Source organism: Alexandromys fortis, unplaced genomic scaffold (genome assembly GCF_014885135.2).
Source record: "Alexandromys fortis isolate MF-2015 unplaced genomic scaffold, M_Fortis_MF-2015_v1.1 scaffold_5, whole genome shotgun sequence".
In the NCBI taxonomy this organism is placed as follows: domain Eukaryota; kingdom Metazoa; phylum Chordata; class Mammalia; order Rodentia; family Cricetidae; genus Alexandromys; species Alexandromys fortis.
This window is the reverse complement of record NW_026067924.1, coordinates 30,799,979-30,811,121: the sequence shown is the minus strand read 5'-3', so window position 1 is coordinate 30,811,121 and position 11,143 is coordinate 30,799,979. Positions and strand designations below refer to the sequence as shown.

The window sequence follows — 11,143 nt, the reverse complement described above, 5'->3', positions numbered from 1 at the left end:
GTTGTTCCCTTTTATGCATTTCAGGATTGTATTTGTGGCAATAATAATGGAAAAATACAGGAAAAAATTTCAGAAAGACTAACCTTTTATATTTTAATTATTGATTAAATTTAATGTGGAGTATTAATTTTTTTACATGTCCAATTGTGGCTTCTTTGTTCTTTGAATATGTTTCTATGTTGAGTGTCAACTAACTATTTCCAATAAGAAATGGCCAAGTAGAGGCTTCATAATGACCAAATGACAATAAATGTCTGAAGCAGTATAATTATTCAATCAATCTCTTCTCCTCAAATATAATATATGCAATAATAAAGAGACCATTACAGGAAACACATACTTTATCAGTATATAGTAATTTGTTAAAAATTCATTCTTCATATGAAAATGAGTGGCTTCCTTTCTTACATGTGATGTAATAATTTAACTTTACTGCTTCCTTTCTGTTGACTGACCATTAGACAGGTAATACAAATATTACAAAGTAGGCATAGAGCAATATTGTTTAACCATTAGCCTAACAGTAGTGGCACCATTAATCATCATTAGCTAGGGTGTAGAAAGATTTAAACATTAGCCACTAAGTAGGAGTGGTTAACCACCAGAACGGGAGTGCCACTTGTTAGCCATTATATAGGAAGCTGATATATGATAATTACCAACTTCCCCTTCAAGGCATCAGAAGATTCAGGGCGTGCTTAGGCAGAGGAGTGACAGACCATGAGTTCCAAGCAGCAGTTTGTCAAACTAAATGATGGCCACTTCATTCATGCCCTGGGTTTTGGAACCTGTAAATCCCAAGAGGTAAGGAGATAAGATTCTAAGTATTTCCAGGCCAGAGCTATTCCATGTACAAGAAGGCAAATAGTTAGACTTGACATAAATCAGTGTTTCATTGAAACCACACTTGTTTATTATTCCTGTTAAATAGAGGTTGGAGCAGTGGCTGCAATTGGTGGCTGTGGGTAGGAGACTAATCTGTTTCCTTAGATAGACTGAGTCATGATTCTGTCAGAATAGTGTCTTTATTCATGCTTGCCCTGCTCCTGGTAAGCCAGGAGCGATGCAGGAGAAAAAAGAGAAAGTTTAACTCTTCAAACATTTTTTTTTTTGAGCATGGGTGTTAGTGTTGTATATGATAGAGCTACAGGGCACAAGCCTCAGAGGCATTGGGGCATTTACTATAACTCAATCTTGGACTTCAGGTATATATATAGAGAGAGATTGTTTATGATCTCCGGTTATTCTTGCTGGAGACTAGGCTCTCTGGTCTTAGCAGAATGTGGCCGAGTCTTTTTTCTTGCATTTGCTTTTCAGGCCCAGACCTGCCTGTGAGTTTACTGTTCTGGTTGGGGCATGTCAACTCTAAGAGTGAACTTGAAATGAATCTTCAGGCTATAAACTCCAAACTTAATGGGATATATCCATGACTTAACAATTCTGGGCACTGTGCTTTTCCTATGTCTATGTTTCTTGACTTGATAGAAGAGAAGAAAGTCACCAGATTGCCTATCAATGTTCTTGGTTGCAGTGAGAGGGACTTCTCTGTTCATGTCTACAATCCACAGCATGTTATTTTCTTTCAAGAATGCAAGATCCTTGGAAATCAGTGTGGTAACTCAGGGTGTCTCCCTGTAGTAATGCATGATACAAGTATTTGAGGGCTACTTCAGTTTTGTTTTGGAGTAGCCTTCTGCACCACACAGAGAATGCTCCACTAGAGCTACGTAAAGTGCCCCATGTAAAAATTCTGAACTATAGGAAAATTACTGGAATTTATAATATATCCTTATTATTGGGAGAAAGAGGACCTGGTAACCATAAGTGTGAATTACTGGTCTTTATTAATACATGTTGGGTTTACAGCATGGTGGTCTCCGAACCGAAACTATCAAGGTGTACTGTTTATTAACCTAGAGGGAATTTCTTGTTTGTAAATTTCCTGAAACTTTGAAATTCTGTGACAAAAGCTCATTTCCCTTAACTTCAAATTCACCCAGTTTCTTCCTATTAGATCTATTTATATTTACCTAGATGATTCTGGATATATACAGGATTAGTTACTTTTCAAGGTGGCAAAAAAGGAAGAAAGACTGTAACAAGTCAAGGGTCCTGATAAAACTTCAGTGCTGGTAACTCATAGAGTGACTTTGTTTTTAACTCCGTCAGAGCTGGTACCAGAGAAGGTGGTACCAGGCAGAATTTCAGTCACTGTGGTTTATTTTGAAAGATAACTGTAGAAATTGTTAAAATAATAAAAAAAATGTATTCTGCCTTTCTTCTCAACCCCTTTGTATGTGTTGTATGACTACATATGTGTTTGTGCTTTTGTGCACATGTGTGTTTATGCCAAAGGTAAAAGTCTGACTAAACTCTCACTTTATTTTTGTGAGGTAGGCTGTCCCACTGTATCTGGAACTCAGGGATTCAGTTTGACTTGCAGTCCATGAGCTCCATGGATCACCCTGACTTTGTTTCCGCAAGCACTGGGTCTACACGTGTGTGCCACCGTGACATACTCTCCTTTTACGTGAGGGCTGGGGTCTGAACTAAGATCCTGAGACTTATTAGCAAACACTTTATTGAATGAGACATCTTCCCAGTCTACACCTTAAATTCTTTAATAAAGAACTGTCATGTCTTTATCCGAATCTCACAGTCAAGGCAATACTCTTAGATTTAATTTCAATCATATCTTTGTTAAGCAAGTTATCTTTGGTTGAAAGGGCTGACACCCCAAATGAATAATCTCCAATATGATGTTCACAATTTATTTTAAGGAGAATATATTCCTAGAGTAGGGTTTTTTTTTTTCTCTGCCTGTATTTAGTTCTCTCAGACAAAGAAAAAAACCAACATAAGATACTGTTCTCTGTTCAAATCCCTATTACTAACTTGGTGTTGTGTGGTATCTGAGATCTTTGCTATCTCATGATTATGTGACAGTGTCTTAGCTGGAGTCAAGGAAGATTGTCTATGTAATTTTGCTTGTCCCAAGCAGACTTCTTTTTGTTTATTTTGCTTAGTAACCCCACTATGTAAATTGAGTGTGACTTCCAAGCAAACATTTGAACCCAGTATGAGCTTGGCATTTATCAGTGCCAGTAAGAACCAGGATTGCATGGGGATAAAGAGATTTCTTTTGATTGTGAAAGGCTTGCTATTGATCAGGAAAGACCCCAAGAAAGTAGATCTTGGCTCATTTTCTCCAATGTGGGGCAAAATATAGGCAAACAATGACTCTATGAAGAGTCTTAGTTTTCTGTGACATGTACAATATTTCTGTAGAATTCCTTATGTTTTATAGAATAAAAAGTGTGAATTCAAGGATCCAGGGCCTAGGCTCTTGCCTAGTGGTCTGAGGGAGACTCTGAAAGACTAAATTTTTTCTGATCTAGTAAACACCCATCTAGGCTCACTCTGAGTTAGCTTTCTGAATGCGCATCTCTAAATACCTCTTTGGGTTGTTCCTCTAGATTCCCAATAGCAAGTCACTGGAGGCCACCAACCTAGCTATAGGTGCTGGGTTCCGCCATATTGATACTGCTTTTGCATATCACGTGGAAGAGGAAGTAGGGCAGGCCATTCAAAGCAAGATTAAAGCTGGCATTGTAAAGAGAGAAGACTTGTTCATCACTACAAAGGTAGAGTTTTTATAGCATCCAAGTATGCAAATCATTAAAATATAAGGAATGGAAAATTATATTACTTGAGCAGAAGTTGGTTAAATGTGTCTGTTGTATAAATGGGTGAGAGAAAGTAATTTTCAATTATAATCTCTATGAAAAATAATTCAGTTTTTGAATGTTATTAGTGGTATTTGGTATGTGTTTTATTTCTTGAGTAATAGCCTTTCATTGTTCAATGAGTTAACAATTACAAAGTATATACAACCAAGTTCACATTGTTAAGTATGAGTTAAGTAAATTCTGGATTAAAGGTAATGATTATAACTTTCCTTCAAGTACAAAAAATAGTTAAGTATTAGGATAAACAAGTATTCATGTATGGGCAATGTATTAATTAATCACAACTTCTAATCCTCAACTTCTGCAGCTTTGGAGTACTTGCCTTCGACCAGAACTTGTCCAACCTACTTTGGAAAAATCATTGGAAAGACTGCAACTGGACTATGTTGATCTTTACCTTATACATTACCCCGTACCATTGAAGGTAGGTGATTGTATTGTCAAGTGTACATATTTTTTTCATGGGGCATGGATATCATTTTTATGGATGGTTGAGACAATTTTCCATTATAATTTCATGTAATTTTTTGTTACTAAACTTCTGAGTATGTTTACTACACAAAGGGCTTACTAGATTATGAAATAAGGTATCCAAGAAATGGTCAGAATCACAGATTAGAAGTAACTTCCAGAAAATCTTGTATTTCCACATCTTTAACATTTATTTGTATTACTGGATGTTTGCTTGGGTCTTATTCCAATTTTCTCCCTTGGTGGCAAGCATGGTCCCAAGAGAGTTTCAGCTTCAGGGTCATTGACTCTTTAGGACTTGTCAGAGAGAGGGCAGGGTACCCTGCCCTGTGGGAAGTCCAAGGCCATCACCCCTCCATTCAGGCTTAGGAAGGTATGCATCCAAATAGAATAGAATCCCAAAAAGCCAGTACATGCAGTAGGGACAAATCCCAGTGCCATTGTCATTGGCTTCTCAGTCTGCCCCAATTGTCAACCAAATTCAGAGGAACCAGTTTGAGCCCATGCTCGTTCAGTCCCAGTCCAGCTGGATTCGGTGAGCTCTCATTAGCTCAGGCACACTGTCTCAGTGGGCTTCTCTTTATCTTTTCTTATCACAATCAATCTTGTACACTGTCCTGATTGGCCATTCTTGGCTCACATGCCTGCCCTTGTGCCCACAGACATTCATATTTATTATTTATCCTGGGATAGGATTGATATAAATTCTTGCTGACATTCAAGGCCCTGCAATGGCTGGGCTTCTCAGTGAATATGAAACATTTTCCTTTTTTTTCCTGAAAGAAGGAGTAAACAAAAAATACAAGACAAAAGAATACAATACATCATTAAACAAATGTTCCACAGCATAAACAAACATAACACACTTTAAAATAACATTTTACAACAAGAAACCATTGCTTAATCACTGATCTATCTCTCCATCTCCTTCAAGATATTCTTAAAAACATTACTATTGGTGAGACACCTGTTTTGTGAGATTTTCTTAACAAGCATTTCTCTTCCAGCCAGGGGATAATGATTTCCCAGTAGATGAACAAGGGAAAGTATTATTTGACACAGTGGATTTTTGTGCCACGTGGGAGGTGAGTACTTTTCAAAGGAAAAATAAATCAAGCAGAGGGAGGGTGAATCAGTCTATTTTCCCATACTTATTTATATGCATACTTATCATATGTAGTATATCATACTCAATTTTCAAGAGAAATCCTATACATTTCTATTTGGCTGATACTTTATTCTTCATCATATTTAAGTCCTGTGATCATCTGGGCAATGTACCCCTTCACACCTTTTTTATTTTAATGTCTCTCATCAAACTTAGGACCTTGTGCACACTGGCAAGTGCTCTAATATTGAACTATATGTCTAGCTCTAGACAGTTTTCTTTGTAATTGCTATAACTTCTCTTTATATTGATGGAGTCAGTTTACAAGTATGACATTTCATAACCCCTTTCTCATCACCAGGCATTGGAGAAGTGTAAGGATGCAGGATTGGTCAAGTCTATTGGAGTGTCCAACTTTAACCACAAGCAGTTAGAGAGAATCCTGAATAAGCCAGGACTTAAATACAAGCCTGTCTGCAATCAGGTAAGGATTCTTGTTTTCTCCCCATCTTTCATGCTTTTGCTCACTTGTACTACTAACACTTGTTCATTTTCCCTCTGCCCAAGTGGTTTTTATACTGTGGAAAAGAAGATTCTGAGAACAGTACCATTGTTTCAAAAGACATGGGGGATTCTAATTTTAACCTGGGACTATTAAAGTATTTGTGAGAATTTATAAGTTCTGGGTTGGTCTAACAGGCAGAAGTTAAGCCCAGAGAAAATTAATCTTCTACCCCAGCTAAGAATAATGAGTGAGCTTGGGATACTTTCTTGAAAGACTGAGTTGAAATTAAAAAAAAAAAAAACCAGCCAGTGGTCAGGACTTATATGAAGTTTAAATGCTTCTCACCATCCTATTACATTCCTTCCTCATGATTTTATTAAGTTTAGCAGCTGGTATCTTTAATTACTTTACTACCTTGCTGACCATTAAGTATGATTTTGAAATAAAAGCTTGCCAAGAAAATGATCTTAACAGAATCCCTCAAAATAAATTCTTTTGTCCTTCAAGAATAAATGCAACTGTTTGATCTTTTAAATTCAAATGTGATATTGCATATGATTTTCTTTGTCTACTTTATTGGCTTTAAGTTTTAGTTTGTCATATATGAGCATTTGATATAATCTGATGTCTTTCTCTCATATTCTTTCACAGGTTGAATGTCATCTTTATTTAAACCAGAGTAAGCTGCTGGATTACTGCAAATCAAAAGACATTGTTCTGGTTGCTTATGGTGCCCTGGGAACCCAGCGATATAAAGATTGGTAAGAAGATGAAGAGTATGCATGAAGCACCACTGTCATTTAGCATCATGACACTCAGTTCCCAGGGAGAGAGGCAACATTAGAAGAACCATGTGAAACAGAAGTTTGTGGCCCAGGGACTTCTACATAGCCTTGCATTTTAATTTCTTTTTTTGTTGCTCTGTTAAAATACTCAGACAAGAACTACCTCAGGTAGAAAGGGCTGATCACAATTCTAGGGTGCAGAGCATAAGAGCAGGAAGTCAGGGAGTCAGGAGATGAAAGCAGGTGGTCTCTTCACATTGCAATCAAGAAGCAGAGATTGACAAATGAAACTAATGATCTGATCATTTTCTCCATTTATACAGTCTAGGAGGCAGGCAAATGGTCACATCAATAATTAAAATGGGTATTCCCACATCAATTTTCATAAGATAAACTCTTACAGGCATTCTAGAAGCCCATGTTTCGGGTGATTCTGGTCTTTGTCCAGGTGACATTTATCTGTAACCATCATGTCCATTCTAGAATGAGTCCTCTACTGTGTGTTGAAGCACCATAACAAAACCAAAACCTTGACCTCGGGGGCTCATTTCTACTTTCTTACTAGGGTGGATCAGAACTCTCCAGTTCTCTTGAATGATCCAATTCTTTGTGATGTGGCCAAAAAGAACAAGCGAAGCCCCGCCCTGATTGCTCTGCGATACCAGATTCAGCGTGGGGTTGTGCCTGTGGTCCAGAGTTTCAAAGAAAATGAGATAAAAGAGAATTTGCAGGTGATGAGCTCTGCTCCTTAGGGCTGTTACTTAGTATCTTCCATATGCTTGTTTCCTTCAAATCTCTGTTTACTTTTTTGAGATTAAGCCTATATTTCCAGCATTTTCTATGCATGTGAACTTTTAGGTGCATCGAGAAATGTTTTGTCTATGACATAAACAGCAGTATGAACTTGATAGACTTAATGTTGGAGATGATGTAGAGTTTGCTTTGCCTTGTCAGCCAAGTACTACCTATCCCTTTCACATAGACCTCTTCTTTATATTCTGAAATGAGGGATCTGGACGGAGCAATTTTGATTCTAGACTTTTCTATGGTTTAATTTTTAATTCATTGTATGTTCAGGTAATCTAATTCTAGATTCCCGTGAGTTTCCCTTACACCAGGTTTCTGCCTGGCTCCAAAATGTGCCCTTTCAAGTCATCTCTTTCAACACTCTTCCCCACTATCCACCCCAAACCAGATTCTTCATGTACCCATCTCCAGCCAACTCCAGTGAGATCTCTTCATTTTCCCCTTCCCCCGGAAATCCATGCATCCCTCCTTGGGCCCCTCCTTGTTATGTAGCCTATGTGGGTCTGTGAATTGTAGCATGGTTATCCTTTACCGTACAGCTAATATCTACATGTAAGTGAGTACATTGTCTTGCCCAGCCCCAATACAAGGGGATATTAGTCTTTCCTAAACTTGATATGCCATGCTTTCTTGATACCCGTCAGAGGCCTGCCTCTTTCTGAACAGAAATAGAAGAGATGCAGGGCACACGGGAAGGAGAAACTGTCCTAGAGCTGTAAAGTAAATGAATAAATTTAATTTAAAAAAATTGGTATTAAAACCAGAGCACAGCAATTGAACCAAAGGCACTTCTGATACTTAAGCCTGGCAGGCAACTACAACTGTCTCACTGTTGTAGGCAAGCTTTGCTGGTGTTCCTAGAAATAGTCCTGGAGAAGAATAAGCCCAGTTTTTATAATAAATGCCTGCAGAAGTGAGCAGGGGTGAGCGGTTAATGATGTGTTAAATTTATATATATGATAGATATATGTTTCACAAATATATGGTAAATCATATATTAAGTATATGTAGTATTTATCATATATAAATATATATGCTATAATATGGTATATGTAATAATTTGAAAATGATATATATGGATTATTTAAAAGCAACATACATGCACACACACAAATGAACACTGGTAGTTCAAGTGTAGAACCATGAAAATACAATAACTTGTAAATCTAGGTAATAAATAAAAAGATGGTATATTTTCTCAAAAAATATGGGTTATATGTTTGCTGTTTTTGCACAGTATCAATAGTGATTGTTAGGCAGATTCAGAAGAGTTTGCTGAATGGCCTTCTCCTAAATTTTGCTTGATTTCATTCTCTTCTTATTACTTTATGAAAAAGAGGGACCCTTTACAGTCTTATACTTTTACTATGTGGTTGACCATCACATCTTTTCACTTGTCAGGCAAGAGTTTCCCTTATTATTTTACTAAAGCTTTGTCTTATTACCCCCCAGATTGTTCTCAAAATGTAGTTTTTATAAGTTGTAAAATATGGATCCAGAAAGATATATGTAATTTTAAGGGATTTATTCAGAGTAATTGCATTTTTGAGTTCTTTTCTCTGTTTCATTATGTTCTCTCACTACCCTAATTTTGTGTCTTGCTAGTTTTAGCAGTTATTAAACTGCTGACAAATTTTCTTGTCCTCCATCCACCTTTATCTGTCTCCATATTTTTAAGGCACCGAAGGACTTAAGCCCTGCATGTGTTTAAGATGTGAACTGTTAGTGAAAAATCATTTTGAAGTTAATATGTCTCAAATTAAAATAAGATTCTTTTTTAAGTTAACTCTTTTGTCCTTACACGAACATGTTATAATTAGAATTTGGGTAAATTTTGACTTACAAAATGCTGAAGAGAGCAATTTTTTACTTTTTGAAATTTTGCTCTAGATTTCTTGAAAACTATGTATGTCAACTGTTTCCCCCCCTCAAACTGCCTTTATGATTCCTCTTGTTTAAGGCATTATGTAATTTTAATATATCTCAAAGCAATTTTCCTTGGCATTTATTAATCATGAATGTTTTAGTAACCACAGTCCATCATTTTCAGAGATGTGTTCTACTGACATTGCTTTTCAGACAAAAATCTGATTCATTCAAATATTAAAACCTTTGTGTTTTTCTGAAAGGTTTTTGAATTCCAGTTGTCTCCTGAGGATATGAAAACCCTAGATGGCCTGAACAGAAACGTTCGATATCTTCCAACTAAGTGGTAAGTAAACACCTCACCTCAGTTTGTTTCAGGTCCAAGTCTTTCCCCTGCTTTTCCATTCATGATGGTCCAGAAACCTAATGTCCTATTCATGTGTAGCAAGTTTTTCCATGGACATAGTTAGTACAGTACTTGTTTCTGAGTATTTGAAAATGTGGATGTGTCATTCTAAAACATAGAGAAGGTTTTGATAGTCATAGTCTAAAGTAAGAAAAGAATCTGCAGGAAAAAAAACACTATTATATTTGAGAATTAATAGCTACCAAAAGATCTTTAGTTTCCCTTTATGATCTATGGTTACAAAATTTGATACTGGGTATAGGCTGTATTATAAATGAAACCTGCATGTATACATAAATGTATATATTCATCTATTGATCTATCTTTTTGTTTTTTATCTATCTGCATGCCTGTTTGTCATCTACCTATATTTTCTGCTTGTTATAATCTTAATTCTCAATAGAAATAAATATAATAATGTTTGAAGGAGGATTAGAAAATCTACAATGCTATGTAAAATTGATATATATATATATATGTATTATTATTAAGATTTCTGTTAGTAAAGAACAGAATGAAGACAAAGGAGAGATGTAACTTGGTGATGAGTCATTGTTGTAAGTAATGGATAATTCTTGCCACACTTTAGCAAGTAATGATTTTTATCAATGCATATTTTTTATTGTTATTTTTATGTAGAGTTCTACAAATTATACAGTTATCTCCTTAGACATGGATGCCCATTTTATGGAGGACATTCTTTTTCTAACTGAGTTTAATACATTACTTTTTACAGAATGAACAATGAGTAAATAATTAATGCACTACTATTAATTAAATGGAAGTGAAAGTAGTAGGCATAAATGATATGTTAAGGTACATTAAGGTATTTTTGCGTTCATCAATGTGTAGAGTTACCTTGGACTAAAGATGACTTATACTTTTCTCTTTCTATGGGGACTGAAGTTGCAAAGGATTTTTGACTCTTCATTGATTCGATACATAGATGAAGCTAAGGAAGATAAATATTTATGATCACACATCTTTGTGTGTTCAGTTCTAGGCAACTGAACATACATTAAGAAAAGTGCATGTCTTTATATTTTAAAAACATTTCTTATACATGTTTGTAAATGATTTTAAGTATATCACTTTTAGCAACTGATCTAGGAACAAAATGGGAGCACCTTGATGGTGCCTTCCTAGATGTAACAATTTACATTGTAGAAATGGATCAAATAGTGTGTGTTTGCTTTTATTTCTTTTAGTTTTGCTGACCACCCTGAATATCCATATTCTGAGGAATATTAACATGGGAACCTAGTCATGACTGCCTGAAATTACTGTTTGTGGACAGTGATGTTGGTGATTTGATTTGGATGCGGTTTGGTGGATGCCTCATTTGCCGTCAACCTACGCTGCTTAGTAACAGTCATGTTCAGCTGAAGCTCCAGCTAATGGTCTTTAAGAAAAGGGATTTGATTTTCATTGTGAATTAAAATAAAT

The 11,143-nt window shown here is 36.0% G+C and overlaps 1 protein-coding gene across 3 annotated transcripts; it reads left to right on the top strand.

The window, feature by feature from the left end:
- The first annotated feature begins 236 nt into the window (after window positions 1-236).
- On the top strand, window positions 237-11,126 carry LOC126501689 (aldo-keto reductase family 1 member C13-like). 3 transcript variants are annotated; one of them, XM_050142508.1, is made up of 9 exons: window positions 243-804; window positions 3,477-3,644; window positions 4,057-4,173; window positions 5,228-5,305; window positions 5,690-5,812; window positions 6,485-6,594; window positions 7,184-7,349; window positions 9,555-9,637; window positions 10,906-11,119. In XM_050142508.1, the coding sequence occupies exons 1-9, from the start codon at window positions 721-723 to the stop codon at window positions 10,946-10,948; spliced, it is 972 nt and encodes a 323-aa protein (XP_049998465.1). In that variant the 5' UTR covers window positions 243-720; the 3' UTR covers window positions 10,949-11,119. The 3 variants fall into 3 exon arrangements, with proteins under 3 accessions (XP_049998466.1, XP_049998467.1, XP_049998465.1); XM_050142509.1 differs by lacking the exon at window positions 3,477-3,644 and having other exon boundaries at window positions 237-804; window positions 10,906-11,126; XM_050142510.1 differs by lacking the exon at window positions 7,184-7,349 and having other exon boundaries at window positions 240-804; window positions 10,906-11,122.
- The last annotated feature ends 17 nt before the right edge of the window (window positions 11,127-11,143 follow it).